The sequence below is a fragment of the Hippopotamus amphibius genome, chromosome 16 (assembly GCF_030028045.1).
Source record: "Hippopotamus amphibius kiboko isolate mHipAmp2 chromosome 16, mHipAmp2.hap2, whole genome shotgun sequence".
NCBI lineage: Eukaryota > Metazoa > Chordata > Mammalia > Artiodactyla > Hippopotamidae > Hippopotamus > Hippopotamus amphibius.
In genome coordinates, this window is record NC_080201.1 from 10,610,430 (window position 1) to 10,635,990 (window position 25,561).

The window sequence follows — 25,561 nt, forward strand, 5'->3', positions numbered from 1 at the left end:
CAAGAGAAGCCACTGCAACAAGAAGCCCATGCACTGCAACCAAGAGTAGCTCCCGCTCACCACAACTAGAGAAAGCCCACGTGCAGCAACAAAGACACAATGCAGGCAAAAAAGTAAATTAAAAAAAAAAATTAATAGAAAATCTTGCAAATTCTGGAAGATATCAGAACTATACTCTACTTTTTTTTTTTTGAAAATGTTAAATTTTATTATTTAACATTGTTTCACCATTATAGTTATTATACATATAATTATTACTAAAGGTCACTTTATAGAGTAATTGCAGAATGGTCTGAAATTTTAGCAGCACCCATTTTATACAAGAATTCTTTTTCCCACAGAGACACATCAGGAAAATCATTTCAGGTAAAAATGTTGGTGAGGAAAAAAAGAACGTGAAATGGCAGAAATATCTTTTTATAAAATGCAATGTTAGAACAGCACTAGAGAAGACAGGATTCTTTAAGTCCCGGATTTAACAAACACTGCCTAAGAGAAAGATAGGGGTTTTCAAGATACATTCCTAACCTTTTAAATATGGCACCATGGATGTACCATTACTCAGCACTGCAGGGAATTAAGAATGATTTGGGATTATGTACTGTATTAGCTCCCAAATTTTCTCAACAATCACATCAAAAAAAAATGAATTGGGAAGAGCGTTGAGGGTAGGTAGGTTGGCAGGGGATTGGGGAGACCAGTTCTAATAGTCCCTGACTCCATTCCAGCTGTTCCTGTTCCATACCGTCCACTGAGCTGGTCCAGTCCCCTTCACTCAGTGTGTCACCAAAGGCAGCTTCAAGGCTCCATGGCAAGAGACCACCTATAACCTCTTCACCTTCTGCTGCTTCTGACTGCCATGACTGTCTGCTATAGCTGCACTGTCCTCAGTGTGTCCAGTCCCCAGACAAGGAACGGTAACCATGGTGAGATCCCAACCCCCAGGTCCTAACACGTACCCTAAAACTATTGCCTCTAGCTTGCTAGCTATCTATCAAACCAGAAGTGAGCTGCTAACCATATCTCTAGCAGCTGATGCTGCACATAATTTTATTGAATGTCTTCAATTCTAACCAGCTGCTAGCCATCATTCTCTGAAGTAGAGTTAACTGGGCAAGAATTAGGAAGGGTAATCAGTATTCCTTTGCTCTTGGGCACCAAGAAGACTTCAAATAGACTTTGTAGCTTCATGTAACACAGCACCTCAACTGAAACCTTCTTTGCAGCGCATCTGTCATAATTCCCTGGTAGGAGGGGAGCACATAGTCCCAGGTTGGGAAGGGAAGAGGGCTCATACCATTCTCTTCCTCATAGGGGAAGAGCTCCATCTCACTATTTCTGCCCGTTCATCAATTCAGAAGCTGAGTGGTTCTGAATTTGAGTGTATTTTCTATTACCTGCTGGGTCTTTGGTACTGGTTCTCTCCCACCATGCTAACTGAAGTGCCTCCCAGCCTCAGCCATATCCTCTTCCTCTTTGGCCTCCTCAGTGCTCCTCTGGATCCTCTCCTCTATGGAGCCTTCACCCCTGGCTGCCGAAGAGGGCACCAAGAACTTAGTATAGACTCCTCCAGGGAAGGAGATTCTGGGAGAATGCCCCAACAGAAGATTCAAGCCCTTAGACATACAGAATACAAACAAATGTGGCAGCAAGAAAGGCAGAAAAAACAAAAGAGACATTCCCATGACATCCACTTGCTGAGGACAGCATATATAGGAATAAAATAATTATTCTTCAGTACTGTGAGGACATCTCACTTCTACCCCTGCTCTCTTAGCTTCCAAGGAAAAGAAATACTGAGTAGTGTCTCTACTTTGACCCGAGCTGAGACTTGAGACTATATCTAAGGTAAAAACTCACACAGAATTCAGTCCCTGATTTGCCTTACTGTAAGTAGTGCTTCAGAGCTTGCAATACTAGAATAGGAAAGTAATTTTAAAAAACAAAAATTGGACATTTACTCATAACTCAAATGAAACAGTAACCAGCATAGGATAAAAGATTAAATATAAACACAGAGAGTTCCACCCCAGCCCTATTTCACCAAGGGTGCATGGTCAAATGCAATTTCTGGAGAGAACACCTGGACAACACACAATGGGTCAGCGACGCCTCTGGTCCGGACTTATGCTGCGTCTTCGGCCACCTCTCCTCTTGTCCTTGGGTGGACCCCGAACAAAACACCAGTCCACACTGATTGGCTGTCCCATCAAATCCTGGCCATTGAGTCCCTCCATAGCAGCCTGGGCCTCCTTGTATGTTTCATACTCAACTAGAGTATACCCCTTTAGATATCCTGTACGTCTGTCCAGGTTGAGGTGGATGTTTTTTATTTCTCCATACTCTGCAAATTTATTATGGATGTCTTCTTCTGTGGCTTCCTCCTGGACTCCAGTGACAAAAAGAATCCAACCTTCAACTGAGCGTTGTGGTCCGGGTTCATCGCCATCCTGCTCCACACTGTCATAATCCTCACGCATCCACACTCGAGACCCCTCTTCGGAGCCAAAGCCACGGCCCTTCCGTTTCTTCGCTTTTTCTTTTAGTTTGTGGATGCTCTTGTCCCCATCCTCATCCATGGCGAAATCCTCGCCCCCGGCCTCATGAAGATCCAGTACGTCCGCCATCTTGCCTTCGCTCTCTATACTCTACTTTAAATGCCACTCACTCTGGAGCCTGAAGATGTGATCTTGGGAAAATTGGCAGAAGAGCCTAATAGAAAATTTTTTTAAAGTCTTCTAAGCTAACAACAACAACAAAACAAAAACAAAAAACATTCCAAAGACAAAGCTCTAAATCTATAACATGGCAATCTTTTGATTTCCATCTTAATTGAAGGTCTTCTCCATGATATGAAGAAGCAACTTGAAAATAAGTAGTTAAAATGGGAAGGAAGGGGAGCTTTTGAACTCATCCAGGTTGCAACCCAATTCTTTGAGGAATTAAAAATAATTTTCATTGTCTTAGAAACGGAGTCTTTACAATAACAGAAATGCAGCTCTGAAAATAATTCAATGCCCATCTAGCCTGTTACCAATCCCCAAACCTCCCCTATTCACCTCAAAGGCTTGTAGATATTGTAAAAATTCTGGCTTTAGGGGGGAAAAGTCCTTCTTAGAGGGATTTGCATTATTTCTCTGTGTCTTTTGAGTTGTAAATGTTCTACCAAGTTTCTCCAAGCACTCAGATCTAGGCCATCTCTTTGAAATGCAAACTTCAGGAAGGTAATTCATATCAGAAGGGAAAAAAGTGGAAGAAGGCTATTTGGAAATTAAGCAAGTGAAAAATCTTAAGTTTCTGTTCCATGTATATTAGTAAAAAGTGTTAGCCATCTGAGCAGATAACTCATTCCCTCTGTCAGAAACAACTTATTTACTTTTTGTCTTTTAATTAATTAATTAATTATTTCTAAGCTCAGAAACAATTTACAACCAACTTTTTTTTTAATAAACTAGTGTTTTTTGTATTATTGTACCTGTCTCATGGCTAAAATTTTAAAACAAAAGCGATAAGATATCTGTTTTCATCTGTCTGTGTGTTACTGGGAAGAGCTAAATTGGGCTCCCTGTTGGATCTGTTTCTTTGACCTTAACCTTTGCATTTTGTTGCTTTTGTTATTGTAATCATACATGATGGCCTGCCTCAGGGAACCCTGCCCCTCTGCCTGAATGTTGAACTAAAGTGCCTCTGTTCAGCTCACAGGCAGACACTCTGCCCTGCCCACCTGTGTGAATGGCTGAAATTAACATATCCCCTCACCCAGGCTGGTCATTCCTGGAGATCTTTTGTAAGACTGATGGCCCTTTCACTTTACTTCCTCACAGCCTCTCCCTCTCTATTCTGAGCTTTTACTTTACCTTCTCACAGCCCCTCCCTCTCTGATTCTGTATAACAAACTGGCATCCAGACCCCAATAAGATGGTTTATTGAAGACACTAGTCTGCCATCTTCTCCATCTGCCGGCTTTCCAAATAAAGTCGTATTCCTTGCCTCTGATGAGGCAAACCTGGAGTTCATACACAGCTAGAAAACAGCTGTATGCCTGCTCTGCTTCTGTAAAACCTGCTTGCTGCACGAGAGTTAGAACAAAATACTTTATCACCTGGAACCTAAAAGATGATCAGATAAGTATGGAATGTTCTGTTCCTGCCTCTGCTTGCCTTTGTTTGAAAACCCTTTGCGTGTAACCACTAGCAACTCCCGTGCTCTATAATCACTTGTAACCTACGGAAACTGAGTAGCCAATCAATTAATGCCAACTGTAGCTATGTGTCTTAACCTATATAAGGAGAGAATTCACCTGGACCAGGGCCCAGAATTTTGGAGCGTTAGCTCGTCTGGGTCCGCCAGCTCAATAAACCTGAGTTCTCCAACCCTCCAAGTGTGGTGCTTGGTTTCTCGTGGGATCGATTTCTGCAACACCTCAACACCTCATCTCTGATTCACTGGCCTGTCTTGCAGCGAGCAGAGCAAGCTTAGACTCAGTAATGTGTATTTATGTGTTATAAAATGTGTGATTTTTTTTGTACCTCTGGTTTTACTAAAATTAATTTGTGAAGGGTTCAATTTAATTGTTTTTCATAGACAAGTGTTTATTTAAAAAAAATCAAGTATACCCTCAGAAATACAGAAACTAACCCAAATGTTTTAGAAGTTAACATGATCTAGGATAATCTTCAGTAAATAAAAGCTAGTTTGTATGTTGCATTAAAACATGCATGTCTTTACAATTATCAGCATTAAATATAATACTTTTATTCTACCTAGGTTTATTAAAAATCAAATAAGTGAAACTGAAATGGAGCAAGACGCTGTGGGGCCATCCCTGGTACAAATCTTTTCTATGTCCCCTGTTTCTTATTTGCAGGAAAAGAGCTTCAGCCTCTTTGACCTTCCTAGAGTTCCAAAGGGCAGATTCAAACACTTGCTAATCAGGGAAGGGAGGAAATGAAGAAACAAAGGAGCAGCCAAGAAACTATAGTGCAGAATAAAGCAGGGTCCTAGTTCCTCCTCAGGGAATATACAGAACAGTATCTTTGAGTTCTTCTGCAGGGACTAAGGCCCCCACCCAGGTGGAGGATGGTAACACCAGGCTGAGCACAAGAGTCCTGGAGCACCGCCCTGTTACCTCACCAGCAACCAATCAGAAGAAAGTCACACACCCTGCAGCCCTCACCCAAAATTTTGCCTATTAAAAACTTCCCCCCCAATACCAGAGAGTTTGGGTTTTTTTCAGCACAGGCCACCTATTCTCATTGCTGAGCACCGCAATAGACATGTCTCTGCTCCAAACTCTGATGTTTCAGTTGTTCGGCTTCAGTGTGCATGGCACACACAAACTTGCATCCAGTAATAGAACTGAGCAGAACCCTGCAGGCCGCCCCTCCCCAAGTACAAAAGCCCCTCTGTGTCCCCTGCCTCTTGTTTGTTGAAAACCTGAAGGTCTTCCAGGCCTCCCAGAGTCAGAGAAGAGAACACGTGAGCAGTTAATGATTAGGATGATAGAGTCACAGACTCAGTGTTTGATGCACATTCCTGAGTTGTTTTACAGATGCTATAACTACTACCAGAGGAAAAAAGCTACCTGAATGATGAGCAGACCATAGCCATGACATAAGCTGCTCCATCTTGAGCAGTACTGAATCTCTGGCTAGCACAATTCCAAGAACTGGCCTTAAAAGAATGGGATTAATATTAGCGCTCATAATAATCTATATCTTTGTGAGTATCTAAATAATTGTAGCTTGCTCTGCCCATATATGTAAGTAGGCAACTAAAATTGTCAGCAAAGAGATGCTGTAGAGCCATGGCGACATCTTCCACTCTGAGAATATGGTGCCCTATGTCATCATGAAAAAGTTACAGAAGATATACCTTTGTCCCTAATCCCACAGAAATGGAATGATGTTTGACCATGGGGAATTGAAAGCAGCTCTTCTGCCCCTTTCCTGTCTGTCAATTTCTGTTCCCCTCTAACTTTAAGAGAACCTAATTACAGGAATGAGGTCACCGGGCAATTTAACCTAACTCCTAACTTATGCTCTCCTGAGTACACACCTGAATGCCTTGCCCAACCTGTTCATTCTTCTTTTTATTTAGGAAAAGAAAGAAGAATTAAGTAGTTAAAGAATGACTAGCTCTCTACCCCCAACAGCCCCCATAATAATCCTGCAGGCAGATCACACAGGCAAGTTAAAATCTGAAGAGTCAGCCAACAACGGAGAATGATGCAGAATCCAACCTCCTGCCTTGACGATTCACTGAGATTCTTTCCCCTTTTTCCCTTAAAAAACTATCATAGCTGAGCAGGATCTTCAGAATCAGTCTCAGGACATGGGTCCACCTTTTCCCCAGATTGCTGATTAATGCAGCTTTTCTTTCTACTGACACTTGCTTCTCAATTATTGGCTTTCAAGCAGCGAGCAGCCAAACCCAGGTTCAGTAACGTGAGTTTATGCTATCTCTGTTACATACGTTGTCAGCAAGAAAGACAGCTTAAGAAGATGGTTAGCTGTTTAATGTCTCATAAAAATTTTATAACTAATATAAACATAATTGTTAAGAAAAGTGAATCAAAGGGATGTAAGATAAAAGTTTATAAAGTAACTGTTCAACAATAACTATGCTTTATAGTATGTCTACTTAAAAACAGTTTCCAAAGATTTTTGGTACCTTGAAACCTTAAGGTTACACTGAGATAAATGATGGACACTCATTGAATATCTAGATCATTTCCAAATAAGATAAAATACTGAAGCATTAATTTCTGAGCATAGGTTTATCCCCCTTTGGCTTCCTTTTACAGAAGAACTAAAGATATTGGGGCTTATTAGAAAACACACTGAAAAACTGTTCTGTGCCACACTGAAAAATTTACTGTGAGAAATGATAGATTTCTAGAAATCATAAAATGTTTTTATAAATATTCCAATCCACAGAATGCTAGTGTAACAATCCACAATAGCTTACTTCCTAGTTTTAATTAGGAATTAAGGATTCTAAAAAATTCTAATTAATATATGTAATTAAAACTATTTAGAAATAATAAAGGCAAAATGAAACAACTGTGTATGAAAAGTAGACAAAGAAAGTAAAATGACATTGTTCCAGAATGAGAAAGAGGGAAAAAAACCTTAAAGGAATCAGGAAAGCTTCCCAGAGGCAGTAACGTCTCAGCTGAGACCTGAACAACCATAGAAGACAATGAGATAAGGAATGGGGAGAACGTGTTCACTCAAAGCCAAAAATATATACAGAGGATGGAGAGTGTTGAGCAGCTAACAAGGTAAGATCCATGTTATAAGGTTTAGAATGTTAAGTGGAGGAGAAAATGGGGAGAGATGAGCCTGGGGAATTAAGCAGAGGCTCTTGTGAACCATTGGAAACCAGGTAAAACCACAGTTAAAAACTCCATCTCAGAATCAAAGAGCATTCTGAATTTTAGCATCCATCAGTCAATCTTGCCAGCAACCAAAGATTGTTGCGTATAATTATTATAACCATGGTGCAACTACTCTGAAGTTAAAAAATAATAGGGTCTATGTTAAAAATTAAAAATTTCCCCATATCTACACACCCTTGTTGCCAGAATATGAACAAAAATATACTTGTTTCTGAGGAGGTAAGTTTTAACGAGAAATCAGGCAGGCAGTATGGCAAATGCTGCCACGGTGGAGAGCAACAATGGTTTGGAAATGCTGCAAACCCTTTGCTTAGAGCAGGGATGGCAGATGCTGAGATGATGCAGGTGAAACGCTGTCTCTCAGGCATCCTGGGAGGCAGTGCAAGGTGCCACGGGCGAGAGCCGCACAGGGCAAAAGTCATTTAAACCTAAATTGAAAACAATCAAGGGAGGATATTCCTTTTTTCTCTGCTCACTCTTATCTCTTCTGTGTGATCGCTGGAATCCCTGCAGCCATCACACAACACATGAAGGGAGGCTGTGAGGACAAGCACAAGACAGAGGAGAGACACGGGAGGCACCAAGGTTCTTGAAGCCGTCAGTGAGGGCGGCACCACCCAGCCTGAGGCCAAGTACTCCTCCAATAATTGTTACAGCAGAAAACAACCTTCTCACTGCACTGAGCATCATAGCAAGGATACAGTCTTACCTGCAGCCCAGATCATCCCAAATGACAAAGGAAACCCACAATAACCTTAGTGAATAGAGTTGTAGAGAAGCAGCCCAGGGGGCCATGTGCCAATATCTATTCCAGGCCACTTAGAAATTATCTGATTACATATGTCATATGTGCTTCTAACTTCTGCAAGTCACAGACAGAGATGGAGACAGAGATAGACACACACATAGCTACCATGATGTTTTAAGTGAGAATAAATTTATCATCAACATAGGTAAACCCCAAGCTAGAAAAATAGAATTCTTCTTTCTCTAATTTTAAAAAATATTTATAAATAAGTAAATATGCATGAAGTGTGTATTAAATTCTACTTAATCTTAAAGGGTATAACTTTCCCATGTCCTTAGTGTTTCAACATGAGGTTTTACGGAATAGGAGGAAAGGCCACAAACTATTCACACCTTATTAAAGTATTGAGAAAATCCCATCTTTTTATGCTACACACCACACTGTGTCCCAGTTCTCATTCTTTGGAAGGATCACATCATAATCTCTAAGCTGCTGTAGCTGCATCCCTTCTCGTTGAGACACCAAGTGGCAGATGAAGCCAGACCAAGCCTATCTGTGTGAATTAGTAAGTAAAATAGCTTCTCTTGTTTCAGAGACATCAGAGACATGTCCTATTTATTTCACAATCCTCCTTTCCTCCTCCTAGATCCTAAATGTTACATATATGTAATGATTTAGGGAAAAGGAATAGCTGTAGATATAAGCAGAAAGAGTATAACCTTTAAAGTACAGAATTTTCATTCAATTAGTTTTTGTTTTGGATGACAGGAGGAATACAAATATGAGGATGAAGTAAGAAAAAGGTTTTTTTCCTGAGAATCTGAGGAAAATCAGAAAAGAGCACAGCTCTCATTTCCACCTTCCATTCCCTGAAAGTGCCAACAGTGACTGTCCAATTATTTTGAAGGCAACAATGTCAGTTAGATGATACCAGTCCACAAAGAGAAAGAATACAACATGGTTTTGTTCTATAAAATTAATTGTCATGTAATCACTACAAATAGTAACTCTGGAGCACCCACCCCAATGGGGAAGATATTTTGTGGCAAAGAACTTTCTTATCTACAGATTTTAGGAGTTATGTAATACAACCAGCCTTTAATTTACCTGTATACAGTGTATTCTCTAAGTGGTCATTTACCTTACACCAAACAAAAGCAATCATAGGAGTGAAAAGAAAACCAGCCGTCTCTAAGCCTGGCTTCTAAAAAGAATCTCATCAAACAGTGATGACTCATGCTGTAATTTCAGATATCACTGCTCTTCATGGAAATGTTAATTTTTACTTCTATACCAGTGGCATTATTAATAATTTTACTGTTGACGTGATACTTAAATTTCAAATGATGACAGATCACACTCAGGTGAGCTTACAAGATGGCTCTCCAAGAGTTTGAAATAACAAAAAAAAAGAAAAATAATAGTGACTAATCCTTGCGTAGTATTTTACATTTACAAACCATTTCCTCAAGAAATTTACTTGTCAAGGAAACCTAACTAAATGAAGACAGTGCATCCCAGAAAGGTAGATTTCTTAGTGGTCAAGTTGGAATTCAAATGCAATGTTCAGAATTCAAGTACTAGAAATTTCCTGCTGGTCCAGTGGTTAGATTTTGGTGATTTCACTGCTGTGAGCCCAGTCTTTGATCCCTGGTGAGGGAACTAAGATACCACAAGCCATGCAGTGTGGCCAAAAAACTAAACAAAACGAAAAAACTCAAGTACTGGTCACTTCCCAGTGCAAATCCTGCTTTTCATGGCACAGGAATTGGCATGTCATCTAAAATAAATGTTTTGGGACTTTATTGGTGGCGTGGTGGTTAATAATCCACCTGCCAATGCATGGGACACAGGTTTGATCCCTGGTCTGGGAAGATCCCACATGCTTCGGAGCAACTAAGCCTCTGCACCACAACTACTGAGCCCGTGTGCCACAACTACCGAAGCCTGCACACCCAGAGCCTGTGCTCTGCAACAAGAGAAGCCAAGGCAATGAGAAGCCTGCACACCATAACAAAGAGTAGCCCCACTGGCTGCAACTAGAGAAAGCCTGTGCGCAGCAATGAAGACCCAACACAGCCAAAAATGAATAAATTAATTGATTAAAAATAATAAAATAAACGTTTCCATGGTGTAATTTCTCAAAGTCAAAACATAAGATTAAATTACATTCAATTTCAGAAACAAGCTAAGAGATTTAATGTTTCTTCTCTCTGAATTGTACTTTCATGTATGATTTCTAATTGCTTGTGTGGAAGGTTGTGGGATTTGAAGAACCCAGAGGAAAATTGGATTCTTTGTAATTTAACTGAAACAAACCTTAGTTACCGCCCTGTCTATGGGCTCCCAGGGTAGGGGCCTGAGTTAGTAAAATAACTGTTCTATTCATGCCTTGATTTGGTTACTTTCCTTATGTGCTTATTTGCTGCTGCTATTATCTGCTGAACCTGTGGCCACTAAAACGAGGATTCCGATCACCTTGTTATATGTGAAAGTTCTTTGTATACAAAACCTGACTTTAAAAAACATAAACACGGCCAGGTTGAGTCAGTGCCTTGAAAAGTCTCAATCTTTTGGTGTTGGGGTTTCCCAAAGAATTATATTTACGTCAAATGATTGTGGTTTTCATTGGGTTATTTGTGCTGTTTTTTGGTTGGAATGAAACTGAGCAGGACACTGTGGGGCTCCTGGGCACAAACGTCTTCCGGTTTCCTTCATTTCTTTTTTGCAGGGAATGGGATTCAGCCTCCTTGACCGTCCCTGAATTCCAAAGGGCAGGTTCAAACAATTGCTAATCAGGGAAGGGAGGGGATGAGGAGACCAGGGAGAAGCAGCCAAGAGACAATAGTGCAGCCTTGGGGCAGGGTCCTGGTTTCCCCTCAGGGGATATACATACAATATCCTTGAGCTGTTTTGCAGATACTGAAATGCTCACCAGGTGGGAGGGGTTAACTGGATGCTGCCCACAAGCATGGAGACCTCAGACCAGTTGGAACCTGAAGATTGATGATGCTGACTCCCAACTGCCTCACCACCAACCAATCAGAAGAATGTCCACACGCTGACCACGCCCTCCTCTTTGAATCGAGACGACAAACGTCCTCACTACCTGCTCCAGATTGGGACACACAGTTTTGAGGGCATTAGCCCACTGTGGCCCCCTTTGCCTGGCAAAGCAATAAAGCTCTTCTTTTCTACTTCACCCAACACTCTGTCTCCAAGATTTAATTTAGTATTGGGGTACAGAGGCTGAATTTTGGCTACAGGAAGGGGTGAAAAATGATGCATATTTATTGTATCTTTACTTAAACAATAGTAGAGTACTGAACACACACTTAAATATTTTTAAATGTTTGATAAAATTTGTAATACAGAAGAGTTTAGGACACTAAGTAGATCATGCTGTCACTTAATGATTGATATTTCCAATGAACCAAGAGCTGCCAGATATGAAGTAAACAGACTCTCCTTATGTATGTATACACACATATATATACAAACATACACATACATACACACATAGTGTGTAACCCAAAATTTTTGAAAATTTGCTTCTTACTAACAGGAAGTACTAATTTCATTATTTACATTTCACTGTAAAACCCTATATTTTTAAGAAACGTATTTAGATAAAGGATGCATGTGTCATAGGAAACAAAAATAGTAGGCTTCTCATTGAAATATACAGCTCTATTCAAAGGGAATTCAGAGATCATTTCCATCTGTTTAGTGTCTGTGGGTATTTTAAAATATTTTAAAATTCATGGGAATAATCAACATTCAGAAGAATTACATCTTTGGCAGTGAAAACTACATTGAGAGGTTTTAGAGCCTTTGCAAACTGCCACTCGAGCATATTACTTATGAACTCTTTACTCTTTAAAATTGAGAACAAAGCAATTAGCTACAACTTTACACCTTCAGAAAGACTAAGAACATGGTCTGCCATCTATTGTAAATTCCAGAGTGTATTTCACTTAAATTTATAGTTCCATTGTGTGGAAATTTTCCTCTTATTCAAAAGACAGTTCAAAGGGGAATCTTTGTTTTTGTTCACCGAAAAGAGGCAATGCATACCAATTTTGTTCTTAAGAAAATAAGCTTAATAGGTCCCATTATAAGATAATTTTGAGCCCAATATTTAAGAACATGACATGCACAGACAGACCCTATCAAGTGGGAGACACATTCCTTGGTTTGTTCACTGAATGTGGTGATCAGAGTTTAGAAAATCCCTTCATCCCCACGGAGGCCACGCCCGCCGCACTCACAGTCCTGCGAACCTCCTGTGCACTTGAATCAGGGGATCAGGGAGGGTCAGCAATGAACTCTCAGGTACAGGAGGGAAGGCAAGGATTGAGCCCAGGTCACGTGAGCAGAACTTGAGCACCTCCCTCTGTGTACGCTGCACTCTCCCTAATATGAGTAGGGCTCAGGTGCTGGGAAAGTGCCACCAGACAATGGCACGACACCAACAGCCAACCCAACACGCCCTCCACCCACAGAGAGCAACAGGACGTTCCTGCTGGAGGCCAGCAACCAAAGGAACATGGCGACTCAATCTCCACACTCCAGAGCGTCTCAAAGAAGGAATTAGAATTGAGCTTCTACCCCCTGTTCTTTAGATCTCAGGATTGTCATCTCTTTCTTCCTATTCCTGCTGCCTGGGTTAGGCCTGTTGTCTCCTCCTCAACTATGAGATTAGATTCCAATACCACCTTTCCTCCTTCAATCTCCTGCTCAGTTAAATTTTTCAAACAGTGGTTCCACTCACGACCGCTCCACTGCTCAAGTGACCTTTCAGTGGCTGCTCATGACAAGATGATAAAATACACACAACCCGGACTCCTGTGCTCTGCCTCCCAGCTGTGGTCTCAACATGCCCCTCCTGCTCCCACAAGAAGCAGCCACCAATTCAGCCATTTCCACCTAATTCCCCGCCCCCAGCTCCAGGGCTCTCAACACTTACTTGCTGAGATCTTGCTGTGCTGAGCAGCCTGTGGCAGGCACTTTGCTAAATGCAAATATAAACCCTACTTGGGTAGTTAGCAGCCGAGTGAACCATGATGTATGTCACAAAATAAAATGACCCGGAAGGATGAGGAGAACTTTGGAGATTTGGTCGAATTCAGTTAGGAAGTGGATATTTACCTCAGCTGTTTAGTCATCTCAACAACCGAAGCAAATGAACACACTCGGTGTGAAAATGGTGCTGGGAGATTAGACTCATGGGGTTGACTTTCAAGAGGAGAGAAAGGCACAGAGGTTTCCTCCTCTATTCTGCCTTCATTTCTGCATTTATGTACTTTTTTAAATTTTTGAAATATGTCCCAATACACTTTCTCATTTTCCCACTCTTGGTCACCCAGTTTTCCTGGTCTAGAAGAATTTTTTTCTCACTCTCTGCCTAGTCAAATATATCATATTATTATTAAACTAACCCATCAAAGCTCAGCATGTGGCCCCCGTCACTGTCAATGGCCGTCCCTCCTACGAGGGCCAGGAGCTCTCATCACTCCCCTCAGTCCACACTTCTGTCCTTACGGGGTGTCTGGGGAAGCAGTGTGCTTCCTTCCTCATCAGAACGTGCTCCACGTATCCGCAATCTTGTCAGAGCCGAGGTCAGGCTCTAAACACATTTTGTTCACTGAATATTTTCCCCTCAAAATCCTCCTGTCATATCATTTCTTTAAAAACAAACAAAAAGGACTTCCTAGGTGGCACAGCGGGTAAGAATCTGCCTGCCAGTGCAGGGGATATGATTCAATCCCTGCCCCAGGAGGATACCACATGCCTCAGAGCAACTAAGCCGATGCGCCACAGCTACTGAGCCTGCGCTCTAGAGCCTGCAAGCCACAACTACAGAGCCCATGTGCCGCAACTACCGAAGCCCACACGCCTAGAGCCTGTGCTCTGCAACAAGAGAATCCACCACGAGGAGCCCATGCACCACAATGAGGAACAGCTCCCGCTTGCCGCACCTAGAGAAAGCCTGTGTGCAGCAACAAAGGCCCAACGCAGCCAATTAATTAATTAATTAAAAACAAAACAAAGAAAAACTTCATTTGCTTTCTGTTTATCCTTTAAAAAATATATTTTCCAACTGCCTTTCATTCAATGCCAAGTGCTTTAAACAACTTGTTAAACTTGTTTCCTCATCTGTAGCCTGGATATAATATTATTACCTAAAATACAAACTTATTAGGGGACCCAAATGGAACAATGCATGAAAAATTTAGCGCCTGGCAGTAGCAACTGAATAATTGGTGGAGAAGCTTAGACTGCAGGCTGAGAATGCAAAAGGAAATAGATTCCTGCCCTGAAGGATATGCTGTGTCATGGGACAGGGCAACATGTAGGCAAAAAGTAACAAGAAAACATGCAGAATATTATTAGAGAGATGTCATACAGATGAGAAAAGTCTTTCCAGTCAATACACATTTAAGTTGGATATTTCACAAAATCAGAGAATGTGGACTGCAGCATCTGAAGTTGTTTCTTGTCTACTTTTGCCAGGACAAATCAGCGAACGACCTAGTACAGGCTGAAAAAGTTTAAGGTTCACGTCACAATGTAAATCATACTGAATCACACGATCACACGTCATGACTGTTAAATGCAGCCATTCTTTACATGCTCATATATTGAGACCGGAGCTAAGGCAGGAGGAAAACTGATATACGATGTCAGCCAATCCTCCCTGCAGAACAGAAGCCAGTTGGCTGTTCCACGTTGAAATAGACCCATTTACCGCAGGGGACTCATCACCACACAGAACTACCTCTGTTTGCAAGAAAATGCATGAATGACCACCAACAGCAAATGGACCTATCTTCCCATTTCCCTTTTGTTTTCCTATATGTAAAAATAATTTAACAGGGACTTCCCTGGTGGTGAAGTGGTTAAGAATCCTCCTGCTAATGCAAGGAACACAGGTTTGATCCCTGATCCAGGAAGATCCCACATGCTGTGGAGCAACTAAGCCCATGCGCCACAACTACTGAGCCTTGGCTCTAAAGCCCTCGAGCCACAACTACAGAGCCCACGCATTGCAACTACTGAAGCCCATGCACCTAGAGCCCGTGCTCTGCAACAAGAGAAGCCACTGCAGTGAGAAGCCCAAGTACCGCAATGAAGCGTAGCCTCTGCTTGCCACAACTAGAGAAAGCCAGTGCACAGCAACAAAGACCCAATGGAGCAAAAATCATAAAAATAATAATTAAACAGGTGCCAATAAGTTAGAGAAATGATTGTCATCCAGTTTCAGGGAAGGAAAAAAAATCACAAACGTACCACTTCCCCATAGAGTGTTATAAAATAATATCCATGGGAAGTGTATTCTTAAAAACAAAAAAAGATTTGTTCTGATTTGTCATTGTAATTACTTTTTATTTTGAAGTAATTTTATTTTTGTATTTTTATTTTTTTAAACATATGCAAGTTAAGTATTTTTTTTTAAATATTGGGGCAAGTTTCTTGTTTTTTTTATTTTTGGCTACGTGGGATCTTCATTGCTGTGCGCGGGCTTTCTATAGTTGCGGCAAGCAGGGATTACTGTTCATTGTGGTGCGTGGGCTACTCATTGTGGTGGTTTCTCTTGTTGTGGAGCACGGGCTCTAGGCATGCAGGCTCAGTAGTTGTGGCACACAGGCTTAGTCACTCCATGGCATGTGGGATCTTTCCTGACCAGGGATCAAACCCGTGTCCCCTGCAATGGCAGGTGGATTCTTAACCACTGCACCACCAGGGAAGTCCTGAAGTAACTTTATTTTGAAATAGTGAAAATATATATATATATATATGTATCTGTTATTATCAAAGACAGAAATGGGTTTAAAAGGTTAAGAACATAAGTAACAATAAATTTTTTTTAAGTTGTTTCAAACTAGTTTATTTAGCAGTTCCATTTTCACTCCTCAATAGATTTTATGTATTTCTCATATGCTTCTTCACTCATTAGTTCATCTAGTTCTGAAGGGTTACTGAGTGTCATCTTGATCAGCCAACCATCTTCATAACAAGATTTGTTGACAAGTCCTGGATTTTCTGCTAGAGCTTCATTAATTTCAGTTACTTCTCCTGATAGAAGAGAATAGAGTTCACTAGCAGCTTTCACACTTTCCAAAGCACCAAATTCCTCGTTTGTTCAATTTTGTCCCAACTTCAGGCAGACTACAGTAAACAACATCTCCCAAAGCTTCCTGTGCAAAATTGCTGATTCCCACTGTTCCAACACCGTTTTCTGTTGTTACCCATTCATGTTTGTCTGTGAATTTAGGCACCGAGAGCAGAGCGGGGCCGGTGCGCAGCGCCCGGACGGCGCTGGCCCGCAGTCCCCAGGGCCGCGGCGGGCAGGGCGCGTTGGGCGCAGAGATGGCGCGCAGGCTGTACACCGCAGCCCGCACGCTTCGCGCCGCTCACAGCGCCACGCTCGCAGGGATGCGGAGGGGCTCCGCGCAGCACCGAGAGCACCCCGGCCGGTGAGGGCGGGCGGGGGCGGCCCCGGGCCGGAGCGAGCCGGAGCCAGTAACAATAAATTTAAATCACAAAATGTGTCAGTTTTCTCTAGCTGTGCACAAAATTACCACAAACGTAGCTGCTTAAAATAGCACAACTTTCTCAGTTTCCATGGGTCAGGAGTCCAGGAGCAGCTTAGCTGGTCCTCTATTCATGGTCTCACCAGGCTACAATCAAGGTGTCTGCAGAGCTGCCTTCTCACATGGAGGCTTCACTGAGGAAGAGTTTTGCTTCCAAGTTTGCTGTCTGAATTCAACACCTGCAGCTGTATGAGTGAGCACCCAGCTGCTTGCAGGCTGCTGGCTGCAGGCAACCACAGCTCATGGGGGCTCACAGGCCCTGGAAGCCTCCTGCACATGCTTTCCACAGGGGCTTCTCTAAATGGCCACTCTTTTCATCAGGTTCACGAGAGGAGTCTGTAGCTCCAGTCAGCTATGACAGACTCTTATGTAAAATAATATAATCACAAGGATACCAGCCCATCACATTTGCTGTGTTCTACTGGTTAGAAGCTCATCACAGGCCCCCCTACACTCAAGGAGAGGGGACTTCACAAAGGCAAGAACATCAGAGATTGGGGATCACTTTAGGGTCTGTCTTCTACATGAAGTTATGTGAGTAACTTGTAAAAAACACATTTGTATCTATTATCTCAATACATAAAAAGGGTTGGAAGAAATACTGATAAGCTGAACTTTCTTAAAGTTAAAAATGTCTGCTCTGTGACAATGTCTACACAATGAGAAGACAAGCCACAGACTAGAAGAAAATGTTTATCAGACACACCTAATAAAAGTCTTATCCAAACTACACAAAAAACTCTTAAAATATGACAATGTGTTTTAAAAAAATGAGCCAAAGACGTTAACAGACACCACACCAAAGACATGCAGATGGCCAATAAGCATATAAAAAGATGTTCCACATTATATGCAGTCAGGGAAACGCAAACTAAAAGAACAACAAAATACAACTACGCATCTATTATAATGGTGAAAATCCAGAACACAGACGACAGCAGATGCTAGCAATGATGTGGAGTAACAGGAACGCTCATCCATTGCTCTCGGGAACATAAAATGGTACAGCCACTTTGGAAGACTGTTTGGCAGCTTCTTACAAAACTGAACACACACCTACAATCCAATTCATCAGTCACACTTCTTGCTCTTTCCCCAAAGGAGCTGAAAACTTAAGACCACACAAAAACTTGCATGTGGATGTTTATAGCAGCTTTATCCATAATTGCCAAGACTTGGAAATAACCAAGGTGTCCTTCAGTAGGCGTGGATAAATACACTGTGTCTGGACAATGGAATATTGTTCAGCACTAAACAAAATGAGAGGTTTTAAGTCTTAAGTGCATATTTCTAAGTGAAAGAAGCCAATCTGAAAATGCTACATACTGTATGACTCCAATTACATGGCATGCTGGCAAGGGCAAAACTATGGAGACAGATGAGACATCACTGGTTGTAGGGGCTGGGGGTGGGGAAGGGATGAAGACGCAGAGCACAGAGGATCATCAGGGTAGTGAAAATACTCTGTATGATACTCTAATGATGGAAACCTATCCTTATAATACATTTGTCCAAATCCATAGACTGTACAACACCAAGAAGGAACCTCCATGTAAATTATGTATTTGCATAATTATGTTAGTATAGGCTCATCAATTAATACAAAAAATATACCATCTAATGGGGGGATGTTGATAATGGTGGAGGCTATGCACATGGGGGCAGAGGTATATGGGAAACCTCTCTACCTTCCCCTCAATTTTGCTGTGAACCTTAAACTGCTCTCAGAAAATAATGTCTTCTTAAAAATTAAAGGATTGATCAAAATATACAAAAAAACCCTCAAGTCTCCATTTCACTTTGATCCTGTACAAATGTTAAGTTCTCAATTCAGATATCCTCATGACAAAGAGCTTTTAAATGTAATAAAAACTGAAGATAAAATTTTAAAAATTAAGTTTCCTGATTATGTTTACATATATATCTACAAATTTTGCACTGAAGAATCAACACTTTCATGAACCATTTTTTTTTCTCATTTGCTTCTGGAGACGAAAATAAAAATCATATGGAATAAACAAAAATAGAATCATAGCCTTTTATATGGCATGAAGCCAGCTACTGAAAATTAAATCTTAACCTGCAGCCAACATTGATATTTGAATGTCAGGGACTAAGCTGAGAAAGGAGTAAGTCAACAGTACACTGAATAGTTGCAAATTAATATTTTTAAAAGTTCTTTAAACATAATTTGAGTTCTATATAAAAATTATATATTTAGAACCAAATTTTTTTAAAGTCTCTAGTATAAAAAGTTAGTGAATATTCTACTTATTTATGTATTAAATGTATTAAACCTTTACTGACACGTTCATATAGAAAGATAGATATCAGACATTATTCTAGGTGTTGGGAAAAGCATTAGTTGTCTATTGATGATACTTAACAAAATTACCCCAAAACTCAACAGCTTAAACCAAAAACCATGCGCTAACAGTCTGCCAGGATGAGGACCCAGAAGCGCTGTAGCTGGTGGTTCTGGCTCTGGGTCCCCCACGGGGTTGCCTTCAAGACCGCGGCCAGGACTTGCTCTCTGAAGGCTTCGCTGAGGTTTCAGGATCTCCTACAAAGGCCACTCACGTGGCTACTGGCTGGCGGCATCAGTTCCTCACTCTGTAGGCCCCTCCACAGGGCTACTCATCACACGGCACCTGGCTTTTCCTAGAGGACGCCACCCAAGAGGGGGCAAGCAAGCCACCAAGCCAGAAGCAGCAGTATCACAGCCTCCTCTCAGGAGCTGCTTTCCATCCTCTCTGCTGCATCATATCCGCCCAGAGACCATCCGCGGTGCAACGTGGGAGTGAACTACACAAGGCTGCGAATCACGGGGAAGCCGGCTCCCACAGTAAAACAGATATAGATGAGCCACATCGGAATACACATTTTTATCTTACTAGGTGGGTTATTTCTGATAGTAACCAGTAATCACCTGGTGCCAAGCAGGATGAACCAAGTGAGTGAGCAAGCTGGGGGATGCTGGCTTGTGTCCAGTCAGTTGGCGGCATCGCCCTGCGCTCCTCGGAATGTGCGCACGCTCGCCTCTCCTCCGCGCCACGTATTCCTTCACCTGGACCCCTTTCCTGACCTGCGCAATAGCGCCCGCTCTTCAGGTATCACTTCAAGTTCTGCCGCCTCTGTAATTGTGTTCACCCCTCTCCTCCCAACTAAAAGTGGTCACTTTCTCTTCTGAATTCCCTCCTCGGATGTTTTTAATTTCTCTTGCACCAACTACAGCTGTTTTCCTGCATTGTCGTTACTGATGTAAATACTTCTTTCTACTGATACCGTTTCACTATTTGGAGAACAATGGCAGTATCTCTTTTTTCTTTAAGAACTTTTATTGACATACAATTGACATACAATAAACTGCATATATCCAAAATGTACAATGTGATATATTTTTTTCTTATTAGTAATGTGTATATGGCAATCCCACCCTCCCAATTCATTCCCCCCCAACACCCCCCCATGTTTTTTTTTTTATAAGTTTTTATTTTTATTTTATTTATTTATTTATTTTTGGCACACGGGCTTAGTTGCTCCGCGGCATGTGGGATCTTCCTGGAGCAGGGATCGAACCCATGTCCACTGCATTGGCAGGGGAATTCTTAACCATGGCGCCACCTAGGAAGTCCCCGCCTCCCCCCCCCCCCCCCATGTTTGTTCTCCACATCTATGTCTCTATTTCAGGCAGTATCTTATATGTTCTGCATAGTAGGTGTTCTAGCAATTTTTTAAAAAAACATAGTGAATTACTCTGTGTAGGGAATATATTAAACAGCACTAAAAAAGAACTGAAAAACAGGGAAGAGCCTAAAAGATTGGAATATACAAAGGGATACCTGGAAAGAGAAAAACAGATTTTGAGGTTGAAAGCAGGGAAGACAGATCATTATAGAAATATGCTTTAGATGACAACTGTATCCACAATATTGACCTATCCTGCATGCCTTTCCCCAGCTACTGTAGTAAAGGAAATGCTCCACATAATTGGGGACATTTTTGGTCCCGCTCTTAATTTTAGCATTCTTGACACACATTCAGCATCTCATGATATTTTAAGTTTCTATTCATTTCCGTCTTCTTTCAGAAGTATAGACATCCAAACCAGAAAACCATTCCACCTCCGTTACATTATCCATTCCTGAATCCTGCTTGTCATACAGTATGCTTTGTCACCATTTATGACAATACATCAATACATCCAGGATTTATTTTTCAATCCAGTGATGTTTAATGGAATCATATTAAAGAGTAAAAATGAACTGAGTTCTACATCTGCTTCTGCCACTTGACCTTAGTCCATGTCATTTCAAAGTCACTATCATTTCCTTCAGCATGTCAGCCCTGTCACAATGCCTGTACTTTTCCACTGAGATCATTCATCTGAGATCATTTGTTTTCAGGATTAACGTAGGTATAAAGTAGTTAATGTATTATTCAATCATTTGTATTTGTTCAATAATTTATATTGAGTAACAGTATACCAATTAGTGGGACTTCCCTGGTGTGCAGTGGCTAAGAATCCGCCTGCCAATGCACGGGACATGGGTTCAAGCCCTGGTCCAGGAAGATCCCACATGCCTCAGAGCAACTATACCTGTGAGCTACCACTACTGAGCCCACGTGCTGCAACTACTGAAGCCCACTCACCTAGAGCCCAAGCTCCACAAAAGAAGCCACTGCAATGAGAAGCCCACACACCGCAATGAAGAGTAGCCCCGCTCACCACAACTAGAGAAAGCCCGTGCACAGCAACAAAGACCCAACACAGCCAAAAATAAATAAATTTGTTTAAAAAAAAGAATACCAAGTACAAAGAAATGGAATTAAAATATTGAACTGTTTTTTACCTATACCCTGAAGACCTTAGTATGATTTATAAGGCCCTAAATAATCCTAACTACATCTTCCCTGACTTCAGTTCTGCCTCCTCCTCAGCACATTGGCTCCCTTTGTCCTTTCTCAAATACGCTCAGTTTTATCCATCTTCAGACTTCTGCTCATGTTACTTCCTTTCCCTACAATGATATCACCAAATTTTCATGGGGTGGACTTGTCATATCTATCATTGAGTCTGGGTTTAAATACTAATTCCTTGAGGGACTTTCATAATTTTAACTTCTGAGATAAGAGCCCAACTAAATTACTCTCTGTCATAGCACTCATCGAGTATAATTGTATTATAATGCAGAATACAAATTTTTATTTTTCTACTTGTTTGTTGATTCCCTCCCAGATTAAATTTTGAGTTCCCAGGGCAGTGGTTATGTGTTTATTTTATTTTTTTCATTTGCCAACTTGTAACCAAGCCTAATACAGTGCCTGGGACATGGAGTGCATTCACAATATTTCTGAATAAATGTATGAACAGCTCATCAATCAAACCCAACCTATTACCACTAATCCTTTACAAAGTTTCACAGTACAGTCTTGATTTTCCTGAGTAAACATTTTAATTCAGTCTTACAGATTTTTGTGTTACTATTCACCCAAATGATCCGCCTGCCTGAAGCACATTTCAGGAAACGAAGTCAAGCCGTGCCCAGGATGGGACTCATCATGGTCACCTGCAGTGGACGTGCAGGGCAGTAACACACCGTCATCGGTCTAGCGTGGCAGAGAGCCACCACACGGAAATAAAGCAATTTCCTGAAACGGAAAAGCAAGCAGCACCAAGAATATGTCTCTTAAAGAAAACAGAGAGTGAAACTGCCGGCTAAACATCTATTCCAATACACGATTGCACTGCAGAATGCTGGAGAAGTGTCTTATTTTTATTAAACCATATGAGAAAGGCTGAAGAGAACTGCATTTGGTCGGGAAGTTGCACAGCTATACAGCAAGAGTGATGGGACTCGGCTAAGTGGCCTCACTTTTCGGTCCTCTCATTTTCACTGTTTCCCTCTCCACCATCACACCCCCCACACAGAAACTCTTCTTTACATTGTCCTCAGAGGCCTACGCTTGTGATCATTTGCCCGCACACACACACAGTTGTTGTTGTGTGTTCACTGAGGAAACCACTGAGTGATGTTTATTCCTTTTTCTTCCCCCCAATACAATGTAAACTTCTAGGGAAAAGGTGATTAGATCTCGTCAAATGCTTTAATAACTAAGTCTAAAAACTCTTCTGGTTATATAAATGTTAGTCCAAAAATTTTATTTTTGGAAATATATATTCCTATATAACATTCTGATAAATATAGGAAAGAAATTCAAGCATCTTGGCATTACTGATATTCTTTAAAAACAAGTTCTGGAAAAATAAATGAATGCATACATACACACATGTACATACATATCTACATACATTCCTGATCTGATAGTTTGTTTCTACCTAGGAATTCTACTCTTTATTTTCTTCAACCAGAGAAAAAGCAGAAATCAGACTAGTTATCACAACCAATTACATTTATGACCTGCCTGCTAGGTTCAGAGAGTAAGAATCTGCTATTTAGAGCTCATGAAGAATAACGAAAATTAATGGTGTGTAAATGCTCAGAACATTTCATTTTATTCTTGGACAAATACTTGGAATAAAGCTCGACATAAATGCAATTATACTAAGAAAAACATATCTGAGAGAACAGTGGGAATTCAAAAATTTATTTTGAATTTAACATTGGTTCCTATTTATGTCACACTTGTGTTTAGAAGTAATATTAATGTATTCATTTATATTATTAACAGACTCTCTTCTTTGTTCCTCTGATGATCCAGGGAACGTGAAGCCTGACCTTCCCAAGTTGAGCATATTAACAGATGAACTGTGCAGTCCTCATGTTCCAAATGCAAGAAGGAACTCTGCATCTTGCATCAATGTTTACATAACCAGGCCTAGACAGAGGGACCCATCACGCTGACCGTCTCAGATATTCCTTAGTCCTGGCACACTGAATGAGTAGATACCATTGCAGACACCCCTCCCAGTCACAGGCAGAATGTGATTTATGGGATGTGAATCACTCTCCCAGAGCGACTAATGTGAGAAGCCAAAGGAAGCCAAATTCCGCTCCAGGGTCTCCACTAAAAGCTGGCTCACAGGTTGATCTCTAATTATTCACCTGATGTTTTGTGTCATGCCTATCCAAGTGGTCTGCAGGGACATTTTAGGGCTTTTCTACTGGATGTTTAAAACTTACATTTTCCAACACAAGAAAAGAATAATCCCAAACTTTCCCCACATTGGTGCTTAGAAGTATAGCTTGTAATTGTGGCGACGGTATTCTCCGAAGAAAGTGCATTGACGCTCTTAGCGTTACACTGTGGGAAAAGCACCGACTCTGAAGTCAATAAACTAGAATTCCTATTTTCACCCCTAACCAAGTTTTCTGGCCATAGACAAGTCACATCACTTCTCTGAATTTCAGCTTTCTTTATCTCTAAAATGTAGAGCTAAATTATATTATACACACACACACACACACAAAGTGTTTCACTTGAACAGATTGAAAGAGACTAAAGATTTGAATTATTTACCCTAAAAGTTTGAATTATTTACCCTAAACAATCCCTAAAATAACTAATATGCTGACATTGGAGATAACATGGAATAAAGAAATACACAATCCACAAGAAGCTACAAAAAGAGGAAAACAATAACAAATACTAGATGAGACTAATTAAAAAAAAGAGGAAGATGGTGAATTTAAACCCAAATATAAAAATAATCTCATTAAACATAAATAGTCTAAACGTGCTATTGAAGACACAGACTGTCAGATTGGACAAAAAAGCAAGACCCAACTTTAGGGTGCCTACAAGAAATTCATGCTAAAAAATAAGTTGCAAATAATTTTTTTTAAAATAACGCACATAGTCTTTTTTTTAAATTTATTTATTACTGGCTGCATTAGGTCTTCGTTGCTGGGTGCAGGCTGCCATCTTTGTTGCGGCGCGTCGGCTTCTCAGTGAGGTGGCTTCTCTTGTTGCGGAGCACGGGCTCTAGGCTTGAGGACTTCAGTAGCTTCAGCATGCTGGCTCAGTAGTTGTGGCTCGTGGGCTCTAGAACACAGGCTCAGTAGTTGTGGCACACGGGCTTAGTTGCTCCATGGCATGTGGGATCTTCCCTGACCAGGGCTTGAACCCATGTCCCCTGCACTGGCAGGCAGATTCTTAACTACTGTGCCACCAGAGAAGTCCCAAGATAGAAATAATTTTTAAAAAGTATGGAAAAAGATATCAGACAAAGTAGTTTTGAGAGTAAAGAATATACCAGTGACAGAGGGTCATTTTATAATGATAAAGAGTTACAATGAAAAATTCATGAAAAGTACACAACCTAAACCTTTATCCAACTAATAGAGTTTGAAAATGCATGAATATAAAAGTAATAGAATTACAAAGGAAATAGACAAACCCACAATTATAATCAAATATTTAAACCATGTAACTAAATCCATTTCACCTGACTTCACTAAGCAAGGTGATTTTAATACTTACAGGTCCTCCAAGCAACCCGTAGCCTAAACAATGTTTGCCAGAGTTGTTGTCCAGGAACTTGGAGACAGCTGCATCTAGTTCAAGATGGACTGGCTGAGACTGGATAGGACCTCTGACCCTTCAACTTGGCACGCACAAGTATCCTCTCAGTGACCTCCTGACCTTAGAGAGCAGAAAACTCCACCCTCAGAATGTGCAGAAGCCTGTAGCCTAGTTGCATCTGCGTAGAACCACGATTGCCACACCTTTTTCCAATCATCTTTCCTCACTCACCCCACACCTTTGACTGCCCAGCTTCTCTACTCTTTATCCCATGAATACCCCAAGCCCCTTGCCTTCAGGGAGGCAGATCTGAGATTTCTTCTCCTG

At 41.1% G+C, this 25,561-nt stretch overlaps 1 protein-coding gene and 2 pseudogenes across 1 annotated transcript; 1 reads left to right on the forward strand and 2 right to left on the reverse strand.

Moving 5' to 3' along the window:
• The first annotated feature begins 545 nt into the window (after window positions 1–545).
• On the forward strand, window positions 546–1,687 carry LOC130838992 (putative gonadotropin-releasing hormone II receptor; annotated as a pseudogene).
• Window positions 1,688–1,968: 281 nt separating this feature from the next.
• Window positions 1,969–2,632, reverse strand: LOC130839165 (RNA-binding protein 8A-like). The gene has a single exon (XM_057713094.1). It carries the CDS (start codon window positions 2,625–2,627, stop codon window positions 2,103–2,105), a length of 525 nt encoding a protein of 174 aa, XP_057569077.1. The 5' UTR covers window positions 2,628–2,632; the 3' UTR covers window positions 1,969–2,102.
• A 13,419-nt stretch (window positions 2,633–16,051) lies between these two features.
• Window positions 16,052–19,348, reverse strand: LOC130838993 (glycine cleavage system H protein, mitochondrial-like; annotated as a pseudogene).
• Window positions 19,349–25,561: the final 6,213 nt, after the last annotated feature.